The following is a 23288-nucleotide window of genomic DNA, read 5'->3' as shown; positions in this document are numbered from 1 at the left end:
CATGAAATTGGCCCTGTTGCAAACTAAAGCATAGAGCAAACAGAGCTACTATCGACACTCTTTTGCAAATGGTGGATTACATCTCAGCAACAGGATCGAAGTATTGGGCTGTGCAAATCTTTTTGTTATGTTGATGAAGGGCAAAAGTTTCGTGCATGGTTGCATGGTTGTGTCCTCTTACAATAGAGGGTAGAAATGACCAAATGTCTCCTATTTGATACATTGTAACCCCTCTCTGCCCTGAGCAGTCATGCATGTAAACTGTCCCCTATTTATACAAGGACCAAGTTTCACTCCATCCACAGTGAATGGGATTCCATTTACTGAGGAGCATTAGAGGGTTGGAATGAGTCTCGGGAGGCTATTTTGGAACATACTAAAACACTAGGAGGGGTTTGTGAATCTTAAGATGGTAGGTGAATCGTATTCTATGAGTGAAGGAAAACTTTGTCTTTAATACAAATATCAAACTCTCTTGAAGTCTTTGATCCTGTGAACATTGTTAAAATTTATAGGAGAAAATCAGTGGCAAGGAAGATGGTTTGGGTTTTCGCAAAATTTTAGATGGCTATAGTAGTTTGGTTTAATTAGTTTTTTTTTTCCTCGAAAATTGGTTTATTCATTTAAAATAGGATTGAAAATTTTTTCAACCATGGTGAAAGAGAGAATTTCTTCAGCCAGGTGTTTAGGATACGTCAGATTAGAATCATTAAATCTAGACAATCGAACAAATGAACAATAGACTGTATAATCTAAAATACAATTTGATACAATGGATCCAAAATAAGGAAAGTTCTCCGCCACCAGAAGAAGGAAGTTGCAGCTCCTGGTGATCAAAGAGAGATAGCAGGGTCAGGAAGACAGGAAGACAACTTCATGAAATTAGAGAGAAACACAGAGATCTTAGAGAAGAATAAGAACAGCACAGAGATTTATTACAGTTTAACAGATAGAAACGTTTCAGTCAAAGGTTGAAGTCCCAACTTCCTAGGCGTACGTTAGCCATTCTGTCTCTCCTTATCTTTTTTTTTTTTTTTTTGGGTACAAACCTGTCTTTCCTTATCCGAAAACGGATAATATTTTCTGCAAATACGAGTAAAAGGTGGAACTGGAAGGACCATAGACCATGATCCACCAACTGTGGGGCCCGTTAATGTAAAGCTTTAATGGGGTGAACTTGCACCATCTGGAATCCTAATTACAACGATACGGCTCTTTAGCTCAACTGCTCAAGACAGGAACCCATTCCCAGTCAATCATATCATGTGAAAAGGAATCATATCCGTTAGTTTTGTCAATGGGACCCAAGGTGGTGGTGGGTATTCGGAATTGGGATTCTTAATTGGAAAGTTGTTGAAGTCCATCTTTATCTATCTGGTAAAAACCTAAAATACGAATCCAATTAGGATTTGACAACTGTTTATTCTATAATGATGTAAGTCAGGTGACACATGGCCTGTGCTGGACCGTCGGATATGCACTACCGCCCCGCCGGTATTGTAGAAGATTTTTATTGAACCATGTAGACTCTCCGAGACACGTAGCATAGGCAAAGAACCGCAGCGTAAGGAGCGAGCAGAATTGCAGATTTACACCTTTGGCCTCTCTCCCTCTCTCTCTCTTGTGGTAACAAGGACCGTGTCTGTACTTGGAAGTGTAATGCAAGAACAGATCCCATTTCAGACCTGGACTCACTGTCCGCTGTCTGTCCAACCTGGACTTCCACTTCACTCTTCGTTTCTTTTTACGCCATGAAAACGGGTCAGTCTCTCTCTGTCTCACCCTTTCTCTGTTCGCCTGGGAGCCTCTTGAAGTTCAATTTATTTCGTTTAGATTCATTAGTGTTTTTTCTTCTTCTAATTTTTGATTGTCTGTCTGTGTGAATGGGTGTGCCTTTTTTTTTGGGGGGGGGGGGGGTGAAGGGAGAGGTTTCAAATGGCATCTTTTCACTCCCTAAATCCCCATCCTTACTACTCAGTGGAATTGAGTTTGTGTTGCTCATATCAATTAGCTCCTATGGTTTATCAGATATGGGTGTTCTGGGTTTCTGTTATCTCCTTGTAATGATGGCTTATTTCTTTTACCTTGTCGTTTTAAATAATGGGTTCTCTGGATGGATTTTGATTTTGGAATTAGGGCAGGCTTTTGTTCAATTTTCCATTCTTTTGTGGAGGTCTCATTTTGTTGTTTCATGCACCTTCAATTGTCCCCCCTCCCCCCCAAAAAAACAAAAAAAAAAGAAAAAAAAGAAGAAGAAAGAAGTCTAGAAGATACTTTTAGGATGAACATTGCGTTGAGAGTGATAAATTCTCTGGTTGAAATCACTTGAGTTTATTGTGAAAATGATTTATTGAGTGTTGTATTATCTTGAAACTGTTCTTTCATAAAGTAGGTTTAGCGATGCTATAATATTCCTGTTGTTCTTTGATCTAAAAGGATTGTACTGGCGTGGTTTTGCTGATGGATGCAAATATATGTCTCTCGGATGTACACTTAAAATAGTATGTCATATCTGCCCTTCATCATATATCCATGGTATTCAATTATTCATGCATTTCCTTCCTGTTTATGCTTACCGAAATTGTGCACCTGTGTTTTGGACTTTTGGGGACCAAAAAGCTAGTCTGAGATTTAGAGAATTCTATAGGATCAGGGGCAATTTCTTGGAGCAATGGTAAAACGGTTCAAATTGCTAGGGCAAATGACCGACTTTGAGACTTGAGAACGGCCATTTTGTGCCAAAAAAATTCTAATGGTTATGACTGTCTCCAAACTCACCCTTGTCAAGATCCCGCATAAGCAGTACCTGTTGGGGTTCCACGCGAAAGCAATTATCCCACTTTAGCCCGATATGAAGACTTATAAGGACTTGGGCACCCTCTCCTTAATATCTAGATTTTAAGGATGAGTTCTACCCAAGTCCCAACAAGCAGTATTACTTATTAGAGCCATTGCGTGGCAACTCTGGTGTGCCTCCGAGGATGGAGAAAATCCCTCTGGGAAGATCTTGGCTATGAAGATCTCTGCGAAGATCTCAATTCATCTGAAGATGGAGAAAATCCCTCTGAGAAGATCTTAGTCGCGAAGATCTCAATTCCCACATGTGCTCCACATTGGATGTGAATAGCCCAAGGTGAAGTCTTGTAAGGACTTGAGAGAGAGAGAGAGAGAGAGAGAGAGAGAGAAACTAACCCAAAATGACAAAATAAATAGCCTAAGCAAAAGTATCTTTATTGCTCACTGAAAATTAAGAGTAGCTAAATTAGTAAAAAAATTTCCCCCTACTAATCCAGTTGCATTGTGCAACTTTTGATGCGCTTTGGCACTATATTTGTCTCATGACCCAGGTAAAGGTCTCACATGGGCCCCACGAATTTGCAACTCATTTCTATGGTTGTTGTGCAATGTTCTGAAGTCTAATTTGAACAAGGGCTGTCTTCTATCAAATTCATGGGAACATCAAGAGAGAGAGAGAGAGAGAGAGAGAGAAACTCACCCAAAATGACAAAATAAATAGCCTAAGCAAAAGTATCTTTATTGCTCACTGAAAATTAAGAGTAGCTAAATTAGTAAAAAAATTTCCCCCTACTAATCCAGTTGCATTGTGCAACTTTTGACGCTCTTTGGCACTATATTTGTCTCATGACCCAGGAAAAGGTCTCACATGGGCCCCACGAATTTGCAACTCATTTCTACGGTTGTTGTGCAATGTTCTGAAGTCTAATTTGAACAAGGGCTGTCTTCTATCAAATTCATGGGAACATCAAAATTTCTAGCTTTTAGAGAAATTTGAGCTATAAAAAAAGTTTTGAAGAGAAGTTTAGTAGAAATTCAAATGTAAAAATGCTGAACAAGGAAAATCATGAAAATCTCCACTTGAAAATTTGTAGAATCTTGAGTTTTTAATTTAACGAATGACATGGATCAAGATGAAATATCAGAGCTGAAATTGTGGAACAATCCATTGTGTCCTATTAAACTCGGCCCAAATAATTTGGCAAAAGATGGGAGGGTTTGTTGCAAGTCTTCTAAGTGTCTTAACTTCATTAGTATGGACCAAAGGGATGGCTTCATCACTGTGATTTTTTTTTTGGTAAACCATAACTGTGATTACCGATAAAGGAAATGTTGGAATGAATGAAAACCTGAATATTGAACTTAGTTGGGTAAACCTTCAGAAAGTGCCAGAAATTCCTTGAATGCTCCATGTAGTATTCTAGAGACAAATGAGGTATGATATTAATCTTATTCCTTTGAGTTGTTTGGCTGTTAGACAAAGATAGCCAAAGATCAAACGAATGTGAGACAAAATATCCTATTTACCATATAAATTCATCTCAACAGGGTATGGCTAACCTATGGACCTAAAGCATTTGACTAAGGAGTCACTTATTGTACAGTAAAACTTTGAGCAATCTTCTCTGATGTACATTTTATGTTTTGGATTGTTCCTTGTTTCCAGCTTCCAATAGAAGTTGCTTGGCTCAATGCAAGAACTTGATGCTATGAAGTTTCTTTTGCAAAAATCCTTTGTTGTTGGTAATAGAATAATCTATACTTATGACTATTTGTCTGATCTAAACATTATGTACTGCTATCTGTTTGCCAGAGAACACCAGTACTAATGATGAATAATTGGCTCTAAACTGAAATTATCCAATGATTAAAATGACTCTTACCTGGCATGATCATTTCAGGTGTTTCTTGAAATCTTTGATGGTTTAGGAGATCTACTGATAAAATATTGTGTCTAAAGAGGCTAGATGTGTTGTGCTACGGTGCAAAATGGGCTCAGGGGATGAAAATACACCTGCTAAGCCCTCAAAACCAACTGCTTCAACTCAGGTTCTCCCTCAACCCTGCCGTCTCTCTCTCTAATTTTTTTTTTTTTTTGACAATTCTTCCTTTATTTACAGGAGACACCTACAACACCTTTGTATCCTGATTGGTCAACTCCTTTGCAGGTTTCTGATGCAAATATGTTGGCCTTAAATTTTTTTTTTTGGTTTTGATTCCTGAATCTGTATATTCAGTATCTGATAGAATTCTTTTAGTAGCTCATTGCTCAGCCTCTTGAATAGGCATACTATGGTCCTGGTGCTACTCCACACCCCTTTTTCACCTCACCTGTTTCTTCTTCTCCAACTCCCCATCCTTATCTTTGGGGAAGTCAGGTGAAAATCTCCATCCATCTGAGACTATCAAGTGAAGTTCAGATTTTATATTTTATGATTTGAAAGAAGAAACATTCTTATTTGCTTTTCCTTCACGTCTTTTTTCAGCATTTAATTCCACCATATGGAACCCCACTTCCATATCCTGCTCTATATCCTCATGGAGGACTTTGTGCTCATCCTAACATGGCTATGGTGAGCATGGTCTCCTTTGAATTATTTTACATTTTGCTTCTTATGTTATAATCTCATTTGATATCTGATGTCGGAGTCCATCATGCTCTCTCTCTCTCTCTCTGTTCCCTTTTTTTTTTTCCTGTCAAGATTTGGAGAAATGTTGGAAGACTACTTGTGTAGTTCCTCTTTTTCATTGACAATTTGTTGGAAGGAGAATAATGAAAACTACCATTATGCCTATAGGAGGACGCTTGTTAATTTCTCACAATAATCTGTACTTGTGCTTCTCTAAACTTTTCTCTGCAGTCTCAGGGTGCACCACCACCAGCTGCAGAGATGGAAGGAAAGTCCCTTGATGGAAAAGACCGGACTTCAACAAAGAAGTCGAACGGAAGTTCAGGAAATACTGGTGGCAAGCCTGGAGAAAGGGGGATGGCTGCTTCTGGTTCTGGAAACGACGATCCTTCACCAAGGTGGTTTAGTTTGAACTTTTATATGATAAGGCTTTAACTTAGATTTCTATTTACCGTATTCTGTTTTATGTATTATCATCAACTAACTTTCAAAATTACTTTCTTTGTAAATATAAGTAGTGCTGAAAGTGGAAGTGAGGGTACATCAGCTGCAAGTGATCAGGATACTAACCAGCAAGTATGTGTTTGCTTTCTGTTTAATATTTTTCAGGTGTTGATTCATTTCTTCAGGCTAAAGAAATTGGCTGATATAACTGGCTTTGGCCAGGCTGTACATACAAATCTTAACCCATCTTCTTAAATAGAAGATTGAAAGCTTTCATTGACTTGGCATGTCAAATTTAAGAACTGTGTGAGATATTTCTGTCTGTTTAAGGACTCCCTAGCAGGCTGCTAGTGCTTCAGCAGCTTTGCTGCTATCAATTTCTTACTCATGTTAAACTTGCCAAATTCTCAATATGATTCTTCTCTTCAGGAGCTTACTGGGAATAAGAAGAGGAGCTTTGGCCAGATGCTTGCAGATGGTACCATTCTCATCTGAAGCACTTTTACTCTGCCTTTATTAATTAAATGTATTAGTTTTGTTACTTGAAGGATTCTCTCAGGTGCAAATGCACAGAACGCCAATATGGCTCAATACAGTGGTGTACCTGTTGAATCATCTTTCAGTACAAGGGAGCAACCTGCTGCAAATGTTGCAGTTTCAGTGCCAGGAAAGCCAGGAAAGTCTGTGGTAATTAGGCCTGCAACTAATTTGAACATAGGAATGGACCTTTGGAATACATCCTCTGGAGGTGTGCCCTTGAAGACAAGACCAAATGCATCCGGTGTCTCACCAGTAGTGGCTCCAGCACCAGTGGTTGGACGGGAGGGGTTTGTAGCTGAACACCTCTGGATTCAAGTAAGAGATTTCTTTGCTGCATTATGCTTTTGATATATTTGTTTCCCCTTTTGAAGGATGTCAAGTTATTTAACAAGGGCTGGAAATTGTGTCAACTTATGTTGATAAATATTGAGTAGAGTGGCCTACTTAACCGACACATTCCCAGCTTCCTAACCAATTGAGGCTTTCTAGAGAAATCCTATTTTTCCAGTCACATTTTTCCAGGGTTTTATATCTTTCCTTGAATCATATGCAGTCATGTTTTCTATTTTTGCTTCCATTCTATTTTTTTGTACCTAAAACATGCACTTCACAACTTCGCATTGGTGTAATCAGTGTATTTATTACACATAGTTGAGCCATCTTATTCAACTTTCCCTGATCTTGCCATTCGTTACTTCCCTAAGTTTCTGACAATGCTCTAAATATTCTTTTTCCAATTATGAAATCATTCATTTGGATTCAATCCTTTCTGCTCTTGTCACTCATCGATTGTAGCATCTGTATTATAGCTGCACATGTTTATGTATTTGTTATTTATTGGTTGCCCCACATTTTGCTCCTAAAGTAACACTGGTCATATTGGTGTGAATAAAAACTTTCCCTTCTATTTAACAATATGCACTGATCACGCAGCTTTCCGAAAGCATCTCTCAGCTCTCACCTTCATCCACCCTAGACTAATTCTATGGGCGACACTCTTTTCATTCTGATCACTCCTTATGGATGTTTGTACTATGATTAAGAAAATGGTTGCTTTAGGGTCTATTTTGTTTATCAAACTTAACCACTCCTTTGTTTCTACACTAAGGTACTTTTTTTTTTTTGATATACCACCCTACAACATTACACTCTATAAAATCTGTTTTAGTTCAGCAACTATATATTTTTATGTGACCTTTATACCCCATCCATTTCCTTCAATCAATACTGTATTATACACTCTGGAACCTCCGGCTGCCTATGCATACTCAACACATCTGTAACTATGGCAAAGAAATAAGAACTTAATATTGACCATTGGTGTATACTTAATGTGATTGGGAACCTGCGCATTTTTGTCCTAGTTTTTTTTTAATCAAATCACTGTGTTGGGGCTTTGGCAACATAATTGGGTGCCCTGTTACACCTTCATAATACATTGACATTTGTTGAGGCTTCAAGGTTTGCATAAATCCTTCATTATTGTTTTTTTACTTCTGCTACTCTCAGACTGTTCTGGTTTGTGATTTCTGGTGGGATCCTCTGGCCACATTTTTTCCGAAGGGTTTATCCTGGGGGCAAATCCACTTATGTATAAATGTGGATTAATGGATTATATGTACTCTAGAAAAGGGTAGTGGAAAAAATATTCCAGAGCTGGCAATTGGCGAATTTTAAATTGCAGACGTATTCTGCATACTTAAAGATGTGGAGGATTTTTCTTTTCCCTTCTTCTCTGATCCAAATTTACATATACGGAGACTAGTGTTTTGATGTATGGACACATTGTAGGTCTTTCCTCTTTTTTTTTGGTTGAAGTTAAATGTTCATATTTTAGGGTGCTTTTATTTTTTATTTACATTTGAGGTGAGTGCTAGTTGTATTTAATGTATGTGTGATTACTGTTCTCATTTTAATGTACTCTGTTCCAATTTGAGGAATATTGGCTATTTTGAGGTGCTTGTATCTAATCTTTTGAATCTCTGTTTGAGGTATATATTTATCCCAATTATGTATTTTTTTTAATTGGTTTTTGTGACCATCAGTACATCTGCTCAACTTCAAATTTTGGAATTTTTTGTATGATGTCATATAGATAGATATTTTTTGGTGCTGCTTTCAACATTTACTTGGTTTTAGTTTTATTGTAAAATACTTTTATTGACTTGTATCTTTTACTTGGCAAGGATGAACGTGAATTGAAAAGGCAGAGGAGGAAGCAGTCTAATCGGGAGTCAGCGAGAAGGTCAAGATTACGCAAACAGGTGTTCATTTATTTTTTGGTCTTACAATCTGAAATCTTCCTCATATTTTTATATTTGATGAAAGAAAGTACATGCTTGTTTTCGTCATTTTTTAAGTGTTCATAATCATCCCTCCCAAAATAAAAATCCCTCTTCTGTTAAATCAACAGTGTGCAAAGTTCTTTTTTTTTTTTTTTTTCAATATCTGATAAGAGAAGGCGAGATAGGATAGTCCTGAAAAGAGACATGCTACAATTATAAGTGAGCCAATACACAATAAATAATCTAGCAACACTTCTATAATACCAATATATTACGCTATTTAAATAGTTGAAAAATGGTTTTGCACGAATATCTTTGGAAGCAATGAGTTGGTCAAACTTTGGGGAGAAAGAACATTACTGAGCAGTTTACTGAAATCAAGGATGTATTATTTCTTGATGAAGGAAAAATTATTTCCTTTTTGAAAATCATCAAGTTGGTCCTTTGTAATGCAGTGCTAATCTCAGACCAGTAAGTATCCAGTGGCAGATAAGCTTGCGACAGGATCGCACGTAAGGAATAAAACCAGAATTCCAAATAATTTTAATAAAAACGAGTCAAGTGATCAGATTCTTGCAAAATTCTGGTCAAAGGCTCAAATTGGATGGGAGAATATAATATCATAAATTAGGTTTGATCCAATAGTCAGATTATTAGGATCTGACGATTCCTACTTGAAGGAATTCCCAAATGTGAGAATCGTTAGAAGGTTCAGACAAACCAGGTTAGAGATTGATTTCAATACCAAATAACAAGCCTAATGACAGCTAGAAATCTGAGATCAGACTTCAAACATAGTTGTCATGGCGTCGCCCAGACTCCTTGATCACCTTGGTGTCGCTTTGCATCCGATGTTTGAAATTTCAGTCTAAATAAACAGAAATTCGCGTAATTTTTCAGTTTTGACAAAGGTTGAAATGAAACCAGGTGCAATACTTGGGTCTTTCCAAGTTTAGGTCGAAATTTCGCAGTTTCGGTCAAATCACTTGTATAAAATGAATGTTTTTGGTCGAAATGTCTCTGTAAATTTCAACCATGTTTTGATATTGTTTCACTAGTTTTGACTCCAAAGAGGGAAACTTCCTAGAAAACCTCAAATTTTGTGATTTTTGGCCAAATCACCCCTATATCTTTGTAATGAATCATGTATAACATTTGATAAATATGAAATGGTTTCTACTTTTTTTAATGCATGTTTTAGTTGTTTTAATTGAATTATGTGTGTTCTAGTGCTAAAGTTTGTGTATACTGTAATGTACAACGTACACCATCAACCCAACGTACCATTTTGGTTTATTTATTTATTTATTATTTTTTATAATTTAAGGTTTCCCACTGTTTAGAGTGCCTAAAATAGGGTTTTCTAAAAGTTTTGGGACCTAATTTGGTCATTTGGATCTCGAAACTTACCAGGTTTCAGTCGAAATTTCACAGTTTCGCAACCGAAACTTCGAACCTTGCTTTCGTCCAGACCCCTCCAATGCATTGGGTCGCCTAGACGCCGTGACGACTATGGACTTAAAAACAAACTTTGAAAATCGATTAAAATAAAATCAAACTTGTAGTAGGAAAACAAGAAATCGGATTCAAATTTGAATTTGGAAAAGGTAAGAATGTTTAGAACAGGAACTAATTGCTTAGTATGGAAGCAGAAATGCATAATTGAAATCTAATGATTATATTTGAAATTTTAGCAAAATTCCTAGTTGCAGTCGGAATTCAATAAACACAAAAAATATTTGATTTTTATGCTTAGAACAAAATCAGAACTAGAAGTTGATATGAAGAGAGGAGAATTGCAGAAACTAACCTTGTAATCAATGGAGAAGAAGAGAAGAGAAGAGAAGAAAAGAATTGGGCATGGTATACCAATCCCGTATGTGAAGCTCAACAGCTCCCAAAAAAAAAAAAAAAACTCAGATTTACTCAAAACATCTTAAGTTGATTGGGGGTGTGTGTGAATACATATATAGATTCCTTCTGAAATTATTAAATTGACTATGAAAAGACTCCTAATCACTCTCTTATACTGACTTAAAGTAAATAGACTTAGAACAGAACTCTTAAAAGCTATTGAGTATCCTAATCGGACTAAAACACTTAACTACTAATCCCGTATGCTAACTTTGTCACCACTTTATGAGCTTATAAATTAGGCCCGTTACATCAATAAACCCAAAAATAAAAAGCCCAAGTGATGCAGATTCATCACCAAATAGGGCTTGTTTCATTGAGAATAAGTCTAGGGTTGGGTTACATACATGTTGGGCCTTTGATCCCATGGGTTTCTAATGTAATAGACCACTTTTATGGGCCTAAAATATGGGTATATAGGTTGCATACGGGATTAGCCCAATACTTAGTTTATTTTTATGTTTTTTAATTGAACCGGTTCAAATTGGTTGCTTCCAATTGGTTCAATTTAAGTGATCATGTGACTTGGTTAAGTGGTCATGTGACAACTTAAGTGGTCATGTGATGTAAGTTGGGCTGGATTAGGATTCTATAAGTCCAGCCATGTTTTGAGTCTGTTTCCTTTAGTATTCTAGTTTCCTAGTCAGTTTAAGTTACCTTATAGGTTAGGGATACGGTTAGGCCATTCATTTTTAGTGTCTAAGTCTATTTTTGAGTATTCTATATAAGTTTGTAAGGGAGGCCACCATTGAATACGAATTTGATTAATAAAAATTAGCTTTATGCTTGCTGCCTTTGTTGCTGCCTTTGCTCCATCATGAGTATGCCTTGTGAGTAATATCAAGGTTGCCTAGTGAGTAATATCAAGGTGAAGGGATTGGTGGATCTCCAATCGACTCCTTGCATCGTGAAGATCGGGAGGGCTACTACTTATCTCCTTGCATCTTGTAGATCGCGGGAGACCCCATTATTCATCTTCAAAGCTGCTGCCATTGAAGATCTTTTCAAATCCAGTAAGTTTGAATCTAAACTTTGTTTAAACCTTCTTCCTCTCACTACTACCCTAACTAGGATTGCTCCATAACTTCAAATCTGTCCATTAGTTTCAAACCAAACTTTCAGCATACATCCCTTACATCATTATTGACACTCGATCCAAGTTTCATCAAACCCCCACCACCCTAAACCCTAGAATCCCCTACTCCTACCTCCATTAGGAATTGTCTCCAATAACCTTATCTTGCTGTCCAACTCATCTAACCTACTTCCATTCACTTAAACATCATAAAACCTATACCATTAGACTTCCCTACACCTGCCTATCATTACCATATAAGACAACCCTAACCTAAACCTAACTTAACCCTAATTTTGACCTAAAATTCAATTCTGCCCAAAATTGCAGAATTTCAAAACTCATCCAAACCTTAACCTTTTTATACCATAATAGCCCTCTAGACTTGCCCATTAATACCCTATAAACCTCTTTCCCAATATCGGACCCTAACCCTAGGAATTGACCTAAATCCTAGTGCTGTCCATTCGAACCAGCAGCCCCTTTTGTTAGTTGATCCTGTTGTTTGGCTCCTAGTAGGTCTCCTACCTATCTAGGACTACATTACCAAGGCCCATAGAACCCAACATGGGCCAAAATAAAATCTTATGGGGCCCAATTGGCCCAATTGAATATCCTTAACTGCATCACCTTGAGTATAGTATATGCTGAAAAATTCGTAGTGTTGATTGACCTGAACCAGAATTAATCTTTGATTTAATAGGGTGAGATCTACTCTGGTGATTCTTAGATGCTATTGTGTAGGGGTGTCAATTTGGTTGGTTTGGATGGTTTTTGGTCAGGCTGGCCATAGGCACCACCCTATTTGGGCCCACATCGAACCAGACTAAGTACTTAATTGGTCCTAGCACAAGAATGAAACCAAATCTTTATTTGGTTAAGTTTATCGGGTTTGTAGGCGGTCTTGGTTAATCAGTCCATAATCAGGACAAGACCGATTACTTGACCAGAATATGTTGGAAAAGTGAGGAAATAATGAAACATGAACAACATTTATGACATAGCTAGCTTTTGTGCACAACCACAAAAGCCGATGACGGTTCCACAACCACCATACATGGTAGTGACGGTTCCATAAGCACCATCCAGTGGCAGTGGCTCTCGATCACGTTCTACACTGTTCAGAGAACCATATCCTAGGTTAGTGTACGTGCAGTATGTTGATGATCCCATTTATAGGGCTGCCGTGGATGACTTCGAGCGTTTCTTCTGCTGTTCTATGACATAGCCAGCTTTTGTGCAACAGTTGGAGGATAACTTGGTTTAGTAGCAGTAGCAACATTCTAGTGGTTATGAGCCTTCTCGGAACTCATTTTGGTCCTAGAAATCTAGGAGTCTAGGATGGGCATAGGGGTGACTCATTGGTTGTATATTGTACTATTGTTGACTTTGATATATGTGACTCTTTGTAACAAACCATGTATGATGCATGATTTATCAAACGGTTTATAATTTGATGTCTATTCATTGTTAATACTTATTTAAGTTGTTTTACTTGAATTATGTGGGTTCTAGTACTAAAAATTGTGTAGAATAGGCCATATTAGACAATGTATACAACGTACACTACCAACATAAAGTCCGAAGTCAAACTACCATTTTGGGTGTGATTTTTTAAAATCTAAGGGTTCCACTATGTTTAGAGGGGCTAAAATAGAGTGTCCTAGAAGTTTCATAACCTAATTTGGCCATTTGGCCCACAAAACCAACCATCGAAACTCAGGGAAAAAAATGTACAGGTTTTGACTGCAATTTCGGTTTCGGTAAAAACATTTTGGAAATCTAGTACTATGTTTGTACCATTCCCAGCCAAATGTTGTTTCAATTTAGTAGCCCCACCTCCCATGATCTTCTTACCACAATAATGATATTGTGTTTTTCTCGTCACCTCCAATTGGCACTCAATGCTGCCATGCTATGTCTCTTCTGTCGCCATCTCCTCCCTGGGTAGCCATTATCTCACCACCATACTTTTGTATGAAGAAAACAAGTTATTATTAGTTGAGGTACATCAACTATGCAGCTACTTATTATTTTCCCCTAACCCTTATATTTTTCTCTTAATTAAAATTAAATTTTCATATTTTTTTTGGGAAAAAATTGGCCTAATACAACAAAAGCAAATATGGAGCAACATAATAAGCCTCATATGCATTTAAAAACACGTTGGAATTCCTTTCATAACTTTTCTTTATTTTTCAAACCAAAACAAAATAATTTTCCTTTTTTTTTTTGGATTTTTTGAAATATTTTTTTTTAATTTTGAAAATAAAAATATATTTACTGGTAGAAAAAAAACAATCAGACTCCATGAGGACATAGATCAGCCAATGGTGTCTAACATATATAAAATTAAGCCCCATCTAGTTGATATTACTTATTAGTATGTTTATACATACATAAGGCTTGCTTGGTTTGAACCTTTAGGGGTTACTTTAAGCCAGTATCGTAACACACTTATTGATTTTTCTTTTTCAAGTGTGTAATTATTTTTTATTACTTATTAATAGGTTTTGATATTGCACTTGCCAATAAAAATTTTAATGATGTAGTGTACAATACTGAAAACACTTGCTATGCATGTATCATAAGCATATCCATGTGTATCTTAATTCTTAAGTGTATCGAGCGTCTCTTCGATACGTCTTTGAAACGTCTTTTAAAACCAGCTTTCCGATACGCTGCCCTAGTCCAAGGGGGTGGCTCTACCCTTATACCATGAACAACAGCAAGAAAAACCAGAAGCGCATTGTTCCATTCTGTGTATTCCTTCTGATAGACTGCTGACTTAACCAAAATGTCACTTGGGTTGCATGAAGATTTAGTAATCTTGAAACTTTGAATTTTTTTATAACACACTATATTGCTAATTTTTTCTATACCCTGAAATCCCTTGAAACTCTGTGTGTGATGAATTTCCTCTTGTTTTTTTTTTCAGGCTGAATGTGAAGAGCTACAATCGAAGGTGGAGGCACTATCAAATGAAAATCGTGCACTCAAAGATGAGCTGCAAAGGCTTGCTGAGGAATGCACAAAGCTAACATCTGAAAATAGTTCCATAATGGTTTGATTTGATAATCTTCTGTTTCTATATCCTCCATTTTTTTTCTTGGTATTTTATTTTCCCAATTACGTTTCTAGTTGTCTTAGTCTTATATTTCACTCTTGTGATTAGACTAATTCTGCAGTGCTGATTATAAACTTTCTTCAGACTAAACTCTTACTTAACGATTCATGATTCCATAAAGTCTGTTGTCTCTTACATTTGTTTGTTTGCATCTTTTAAATATGCATTCATTGTTGCATAGATGTGTCTGACTCATGCCACATTTCAAATTTGGTAGTTGAATTCCACTATATGGCCACCATGTATTGGGCTTCTTACTACAGTCCATCGTACATTTTTCAGCATTTTCCAAAGTGTTGACTTTCCACCATGGTTTAAAGTTCTATTTTAGTATTACTGATGAATAACTTGCTTTATTAAATGAATGGAAAGCCGAGCTACAAAGGCATGAAAGGAAAAAAAAAAACACTTTACCAAAAAAAAAAGTTAAAAAAAAAACATATATAAATAAGGGTAAAGTTAACCTTCCCTAAGGTTGGTGAATTAATGTAAAAGTCACTGTTCATCACATGGCAAGAAATGGTGGACATGGCCACATGAGCAGCTCCATGTTATAGAGGATCATACACCTGTCTAATCGGTAAAGTTCCAGCCCAATATGAGTTTGTAATAGGATTCAAAATATGTTCAAAGTTATAGAAATTTACAAGAATGCCATAGATATCTATCAGTACAATTGTGGCAATGGTATGTTTCTAATTAAAAAAAAAAAAACTTTGGACATAATTTTGACCCATATAAAATGTTCATTTTGGATTGAAATTTGACCAATGAGATCTGGTGGGAGTCCTTTATAACATGGACCCATTCATGTTTCCATCAATTGCTTGACAACTTGTGAACTTACAAGGTTAATTGACATTAGTGAACAGTAAAACACTTGGTAGACTGTTCTTGGGCTGAAGTTTACCTCATGAGATGATGAGATTACTCAAAAACTGCATTGAATGGATACCTTAGTCATCCAATCAGTAGATCTTTTGGCTCATTAAAGCAGATTGTTCATTAGTCTTCAGACTGAATTGGAGATGGACAAAGTACTTAAAAGTGAAAACCATACAATGGTTATAATACTTGAAAGGGAGTGGATCTTTTTAGATGTCAAAAAAACCATTTTTGTGATTATTGATGAAGTTGTCATTAATAGAGATTATTTGCTGGAACAGGAAGAGCTGACTCGTTTGTATGGACCAGATGCAGTAGCTAATCTAGAAACTAATAATACAAAGACAGTTATTAATTCTGCAAAAGGTGACGGAGGCGGCAATGTACAAGATACTTCAAGGGGAGGTGGCTCAGTTCCTGGTCAGAAGGAAGGGAATTTCTTTAACTCTAATGGGAAGCTTGATTTAGTTTCTAATTAACACAAAACATCTTTTTGTTATAGTACTAATTTTTAGAGCCTTAACCCTTACTTTTCTGTCCCGACTGATTGACTGTCTTATGTATTTAGAATCTCTTCAAATCCAGGATACTATGTATGTACATTGTTGTAAAATCAAACTGGGTGTTAGATGTTGTACTGTTCTGGACTAATGGTTATATAGCAAGTTTCCTTTCTTTGGTGGATACTCTTCTCTGCTGAGTGTGTCGAGTAAAATTTTCCCCTAAAATAAATAAGTGGATGCAAAGGTAAGACTGGTGAACAGGGTTTCAAGAATCGGAATCGGATTACTTGAATAGGTCAATACAGATCGGAATTGGCTGAGCCTGATTCCGATTCCAGCTGATCTGGAGTGGTATTCTAGCTGATCTGGAGTGGTTGATCCATGTTGTGTTTCTAGGGTTCAGGTTGATTCCGGCCGATTCTGACTGACTGGGCCTGATCTGGATCTCGATTCTGATTTCCTAATCAATTACACCTACATATTTTGGAAGGGAAAGTCTTAGCAGGTTTTTTTGTTTTATTAATCCCTGAACCATTTCTACTGATGGTACTCCAAGGGCATCTCTAAGACCTAACCTCTAAATTTCCAAAAGTACGTAGGAGGAACTGTCAAGGATTGAAGATACAGTTTGCCCAAATCAGGAAACAGTTAGTAAGCACGAGAGTGGTCTGCTGGCTTGGCTTTGCCCTGCCCTGCCCTGCCCTGGGCGAAGGCAATGAGTCTGAAGATGATGATCCAAGATAGACAATCAGATCAAGACCATTAGGCCTGTATCAGGCCAGGCCTCAGCTATTTCCAGCGAGGCATGTGACCATTTCCCGACTGATTCAGAACTGAATTACCGACAGAACCTCAATAGGCCTCTTGGGCAAGATCGACATCAATGCCCTTCGCAAGATCCCTGGCATTTGCAGCCTCAGATTCATCAACAATGACTTCGCCAGCACCATACCCAAGTTCAATTGCCTCAAAGCTGGAAATTTGATCTGGACTTCAAAACTTCAGAGCTGTACAAGATACAGAGGCAAAGGTAAGTTATTAATTAATGAACAATGAAGGATGAATCAAGAGGAAGGCCGATATTAGTAGATCCTACGTGCCAGCCACGACGCTTCCTATGGCCTTTTAAGTGTGTTAAATAGAGCTGAAGTGAATCTTTAAGAAGAGATACTCCACATGATGCCTGCAACTCTCAAAAAGAGCTTTTCACAAAAACTTCTTACCTCAACCTGTTAGATCTTTCTTGTTTGGGCCACCTATGGAGATCCATGGAAGCTGATATGGCAGACAGACGTTCTATACAAAAGATTTTCTTTCTGTGGATGACTTTTAAAGATAAAATATTATCTTGGACAACCCTCAAAAGGGGCTACTCTCTAGCCAATCTGATGTTCACCACTGGGAGGAATGTAGTAGACCATCTCTTTTCGTGTGCATATTTTGCCACACAAATTCTTTGCCCTTTTTATGGTATCAATTCCCTCAATATTGAACCTGAAACCTGCTCTCACACACTGCAATCCAGTGGCTTCATTAGAAAGAGTTAAGAAGAAATGGAGACTCTTACCTGCTGCTGTGTTATGGTTCTTTTTACAAAGAAAGGAAAGCATGGTTATTTCAAAACCTTATCAGGCCCATTTTTGCTGTTGCGAAAAAGGCTTGAGGGTTGAACATTGGACAGCAGTAAGTATAAGCCTTGGAGGAGTTCCTTTGGTACAACTTTAAAGGAATTAGCCAAGTTTTTCTAGTTGAATCAGTCCTCTTGATTTTTGGTGTTTTTTGTATATACATAGGGAATGAGGATGAAGTGTCACTGGAGACATTCTGCCAGTGACTTCCCCTTTTTTCCCTTCTTATGCAGTAGATCGATGAGTAACTGAGCAGATTCCAGTGGTAACTGGGAAGGTATATGAGTTTCTGGTGGCCTATTCTCCAATATCTGGCCAGGTACCAAAATAGTTAGTCATATATTTTTTTATGGGAAAGAGAACGCTACCTGGGCATGTGTGGTGCACTGCCCCTGCGCCCAGACACCAGGGTGCACGAAATGACCGCCTCACCCCTGAAAAATTTTGCCTTTCCATGGGGGTGCAGTAGTCATTTCGCACGCCTCTGTTTCTAGGCGCTCGGGCAGTGTACTGCACACACCCAGGTAGCGTTCTTTCTCCCATTTTTTATATTATAAACCAATTAGAAGAGGTTTTAAGCACCACCAGTAAAAGAGAACAAGTATAAGCTGTACCTACTCCAGCATCTTTTTTATGCTTTTCCAGTCAGTTGCATATGGAGTTTTTAACATCATGAGATTTAGATTTGCATATTCAAAAAAAAAAGGTGAGAGGGGGGAGGGGGAGGGGGGGGGGGGGAGAGAGAGAGACACACACACAAATATATGAGAGAATTTCAGTTACTCCTCTTGGTGAAAGAACTACTGAATTATAGACCTTAGCATTCCTAGTCCAGAGATTCAGAAAGGTGATGATTTTAGAATCCATGACCATTCTATTTTTATCTCCCAGTTTTCCAAGACAAAGTGTTGAAAGTGAAGATTAATGGATTCTTTAAACCCTAAACATATGAACTTACTGTGGTGATTTCTTCTCTACAAGCACAATATAAAACTGGATGAAACATAAGGCTGGGCCTTCACAAAGTCCAGATCAAATTTCCAGCTGTCATTTTCAATTCAAGTAGATTCAGTACAGAAGGAGAGGGTCTGATACAGTGTGATGTGCCGGAATACAAGTTTAAGAAAGAAAAATACTTGACCTCTTCCACAATAAAGCCCCTATCATTTGTCTCCAGATATGGCACTTTAGATCCTACATGGGAAGTAGACTATCTAAAGAAACATCATACAAACTTATCACATCAATAAAATAAAATCTAAGGGGAATCAACTCTTTTGGAAATTAAAACACATATTTCACGTAGCTCTCAAAGTGAATGGTTAACCTATCTGTTACTTTTTGGAGCATTTGCAGGAGATTATCACTGAATGCACTCAATAGGGTACCACTGAAGTTTTCTCGAGTGCCAGAAACAAGTTCTACCAATCCGAACCATCTGGGAAGTGTCTCAGCGCATCTTGTTTTCTGTTAACATAGAAGTCCACAACTGCTTTCATTCTCCGAAGCTTATCTGGATGGTAATTTACATGAACAGTGACAGGCTTGAACTTTCTCAGCTTTGCATCTTTCCTCACTGTCTTAAATAAGACTTTGCTGTTCAAAAAGAGATAGAAATCCATAGTTCTCTTGGATACCTGAAGTCCATCATAGCCAGGGTGTGAGGGGAAAAAAAGCTCTTCATTGAAAACTGCCTGATCCCAAGATTTTGGTTCCTGAGAAAGCCGACTGGCAACACGATCCAACAGCTCAATTGAAGGAATTGTAGGTCTTATATAAAACAATCCAGAGTTGTAAACCCATATCCTCATTGTATGCGCATATCGCGCCCAACCCATTGCAGGCTCATCAAAAACATCATTATAACCATAGGCCGTCATGTTATTATGGCCATCACTCATGGACTCCACATCTGAGTCCCGATACAGATAATTGAATGGGTTCTGCAAGTATACAATATCAACATCTGAGAGAAGAACACTGTAACCCAGCTGCAAGAACTCTCTCAAGATGCGGAATTTCAAACCAGAGACAGCATGATTGCTCCCTTTCTTTGCGACCGAGTCAATGCCCTCATCAGGATCCCTTTTGTACATGGGAACTTCTTTTGAATTGCAAAAATTTGCAATCTCATCATCCAGAGCAATAACCAAATAATTAAGTATACCAACTCTCTTGATGTTAGTGAACCAGACCTCCAACATGTCTTTCACATTGGAATTTGCCAATGCAACAACAAGCTCTCTTTGGACAGCTACTTTCTCAAGTAACTTAGCCAGTCTTGGGTTTACAGATTCATCAGGAATGACAGTTGGATTGGTTCTTAAACCCTTTACGGTACCAATTGGTCCAGCTTTATGCTTTCCACCCAACACTTCGATCTGCTTCTCTGCCTGACCTTTTGCTTGTTCAGCCAGCCGAAGCTTTTCAGTTAATTCCCTAACCTGTTTCTTCAACTCTGAGTTCTTCTGCGACTCCGACACAAACTCGGACTTCAACGCTTTGATCCGTTCCGCGGATTCACAGGGGAACAAATCAACCTAAAAACCAAAAGGAAGGGGAAACAACAATGGCAACCACAGATTGGTGAAAATTCCCACAAGACCCAGAATTTGTAATTGCAAACAAAGTTCTAGATCATGTATCAATTTAGAATCGCAGACCTCAAATTCTAAGTCAACACACTGAAATCGAAGTCAACATCTTCATTTCAAGCAAAAATGGGAACATAAGGGAGTTGAGTGCATACCAGAAGACTGTCTTTTCCAGCTTGACGGCCTTGAATTTGTAGATCGGAACCGAAAAGCCCATGAGGGAACAAGAAGGCAAAGATGCATCCCACAAGGATTCCAATAGCAATGGCGACAGCGATTCTTGAGCCACGATTCGACTGTGCGTTGTTTTTCATCGATAAACCGTCTCTTCGACCCGTCATATCTTCGTATATGGCGACGTTCCACACATCCAAAAACAGAGAGAAACAGAGAGAATAACGAGAAAGGGAGAGAGTTTCCTCCCTTCTACAGCATTCAAATTGAGGTTTTTACAATCACAACCAGAAAGATTTACTTTTTATATAGAAAAACTGTGCTGCAACCATTGTTAATTTGTAACCTCTCTCTCTGTGTGTGTGTGTGTATAAAGTCCCAGTCTCTCTCTCTCTCTCTCTCTCAAGTTCTCAGCAAAATCCGGAGAAAAGTAGTCCGAGAAAGATAAGAAAAGTCGTGGCATCGTGAATTCGTGGGGTTAGAACTTAAGATTGCAGAAACTGTAGAGACCATGATCCTCTTCAGCGCATCGGACGGTTAGAGCTAGTCCTTGGGGTGCGTTGACAGTCTGCTCAGCCGTACATCTGTATCCACTACTGAAGGACTGGGGAGATTTTTCTTTCAGCCACCTTGTCAATTTGTCATTATCATTATCATCATTATCATCATTTTGGAGAGGAACTTACCTCTCCAATTATTTTAATCCTTTTATTATGCTTCCTCGGATGTGTCCATGCATAGGATCTGAATCCTTCATTTTCTAGCTGCCCCTACTTTCGTGCACTTCAGACAGCAAGATTGAAAAGACCGCCTTATCCCTGTTCGACAGTAGAAGACCCCGATGCCCATGCACAACTACTCAAATTCCAATCATTCCCTTCCTTCTCCCATAGTCTTTATTTTTTTTTACTCTTATCTTGCCATTTGGCAAATCCCCTCGGAGATGAAATTGGATCTATAAGCAAGGGACCTTAGGCAGTATCATTTAGGTCTCAATTGAGCTGCCACATGACAAATATTTTAGTGATGTAAGAAACTAACTGGTCGTGTAGCCCCTGCACTAATATGATAGCCAATCAAAGTGCATACAAGGGTATTGGTTTATACATAATTTTTTATTTCACTTGGGGTTGAACGGGCTTTTCGCTCACAAAAGTATTGATTTGTGTCTAGGCACAAGAACCACAGATTGATTAGTGTTCTTTTTACCTATTTTTAAATTGGTCACAGGTCCAATAAGATTTCATTCAAATTCAATCATATATTTTGTTAGGGGAAAAGATCTCTACTTGGTGGTGTTTTGTACTTCCTTTCACAGGACACCGTGAGATGATACCTCTGCCTGCCCCCTGGGTAGAAACCCAGACGTACTCACCCATTGACTTAGATGCTTGTGTAGAGACCATGCGATCAAGTAGAGATCTCTTGTCCATTTTGTTGTGTTGGTATATACCCTTTGTATTTTCAATCATCCATTTCTCTTTAAGTTTCATTTTCCTACAAGATTTTCAAAGGCTTATTTTGCCATTTGGCCAACTCTCTTCGGACTAAAACAAACATATGAGCAAGAGACCATAGGGTCCACAAATTTCAGTCTCCACTGCCACATGGCAAATATTGTGTTGCTCCAATGATTTTTCTTGGACCTGCCGAAACAAACACCGTTACCATAATCTACCATTTAAAGAAATATTGTTTAATTTAACTTCTCAATTATTTAATAATAATCTTACTTATTTTGTTTTAAAGAGTATATTTTTCATTTGTAATAACTTATTAATATCTAGATGATAATACTACATATTTAGCAATTACTTAATATTATATATCATAATTTCTTTGTGAAATATAGTGGTCGATTAGGTGGGAGAGGTCAAATGAATAAACACACACACACACAAGAGAGAGAGAGAGAGTTTCCTTTTTTAGAAAATTAGAATTCTCAATAGAGATATTTAATATGATAAGACAAATCTCGTACATGCCTAATGTTGGAACCCTTTTCATATTCCAACTATAATAGGCTATCAAAACTACCACGTGGCACCCCTGAAAGTACCAAATATTAGATTCTTCTCTTACTTGGCAAATAGTTGGGACAAGTTTTCCACATCAGCACGTAGTCATGTGTTCAATATCATATCAACTTGATTTCTCCTCGAGCTACCGCTATCATAGTGGTTTCAAAAATTTTAAAACAAAGTCAATTCTTTGTGAAATTATTTAAACAGTAGAGAGATCATTCAAAAAACGAGGGAAAAGACCTTAAATGGTTTATTTGTTTGAGAATTGATGTTAAGTAATCAATTTCGATGTATGGTCAATCTTTGGGCTGACTGAAAAGTAGTGTACAAATGCCTTCATAGCCCCCTCCCCAAAGATTCGATTCCAAACCAGCCAATGCCCCTACCAATCAGCCATAAGTGAAAAATAAAAAGAAAATGACCACTAAACAGTTTGAATTTAGAAACAGTCTCTCTGCAAAAAGCAGGGAAAGGCTACGTACGTTATGAACTTCCCCAGACCCCACAATACTGGGAGCCTCATGTATTGGGTATGCGCTTTAATTTATTCCTATTATTGTCAAATAAAGGCCCTTGAAGACAACTGCTAGCATAGTTGCAGGGTTCTCATAGACAATTGTTTACTCACATTTGAAACTGGCATGATTCAAAGCCTAGAATTAAATCTAG

General features: G+C 37.7%; 2 protein-coding genes across 19 annotated transcripts; one reads left to right on the top strand and one right to left on the bottom strand.

Annotated features, from left to right (window-relative positions):
• Positions 1-1677: 1677 nt before the first annotated feature.
• On the top strand, positions 1678-16376 carry LOC122660530 (G-box-binding factor 1-like). 18 transcript variants are annotated; one of them, XM_043855881.1, is made up of 12 exons: positions 1678-1761; positions 4698-4845; positions 4917-4964; positions 5082-5174; positions 5283-5369; positions 5664-5824; positions 5942-6002; positions 6300-6348; positions 6430-6725; positions 8597-8674; positions 14623-14748; positions 15978-16376. In XM_043855881.1, exons 2-12 carry the CDS (start codon positions 4786-4788, stop codon positions 16173-16175), a joined length of 1257 nt encoding a protein of 418 aa, XP_043711816.1. In that variant the 5' UTR covers positions 1678-1761; positions 4698-4785; the 3' UTR covers positions 16176-16376. The 18 variants fall into 18 exon arrangements, with proteins under 18 accessions (XP_043711816.1, XP_043711815.1, XP_043711814.1 ...); XM_043855880.1 differs by having other exon boundaries at positions 5658-5824; positions 5945-6002; XM_043855879.1 differs by having other exon boundaries at positions 5658-5824.
• A 2477-nt stretch (positions 16377-18853) lies between these two features.
• LOC122659868 (arabinosyltransferase RRA2-like) lies at positions 18854-20857 on the bottom strand. Its single transcript, XM_043855013.1, has 2 exons — positions 20577-20857; positions 18854-20367 (listed from the first exon to the last, which is right to left on the bottom strand). Exons 1-2 carry the CDS (start codon positions 20760-20762, stop codon positions 19249-19251), a joined length of 1305 nt encoding a protein of 434 aa, XP_043710948.1. The 5' UTR covers positions 20763-20857; the 3' UTR covers positions 18854-19248.
• Between the last annotated feature and the right edge of the window lie 2431 nt (positions 20858-23288).

The sequence above is a fragment of the Telopea speciosissima genome, chromosome 4 (genome assembly GCF_018873765.1).
Source record: "Telopea speciosissima isolate NSW1024214 ecotype Mountain lineage chromosome 4, Tspe_v1, whole genome shotgun sequence".
Taxonomy (NCBI): domain Eukaryota; kingdom Viridiplantae; phylum Streptophyta; class Magnoliopsida; order Proteales; family Proteaceae; genus Telopea; species Telopea speciosissima.
Note: the sequence above shows the minus strand (reverse complement) of the source record. Positions and strands in the feature narration are given on the sequence as shown.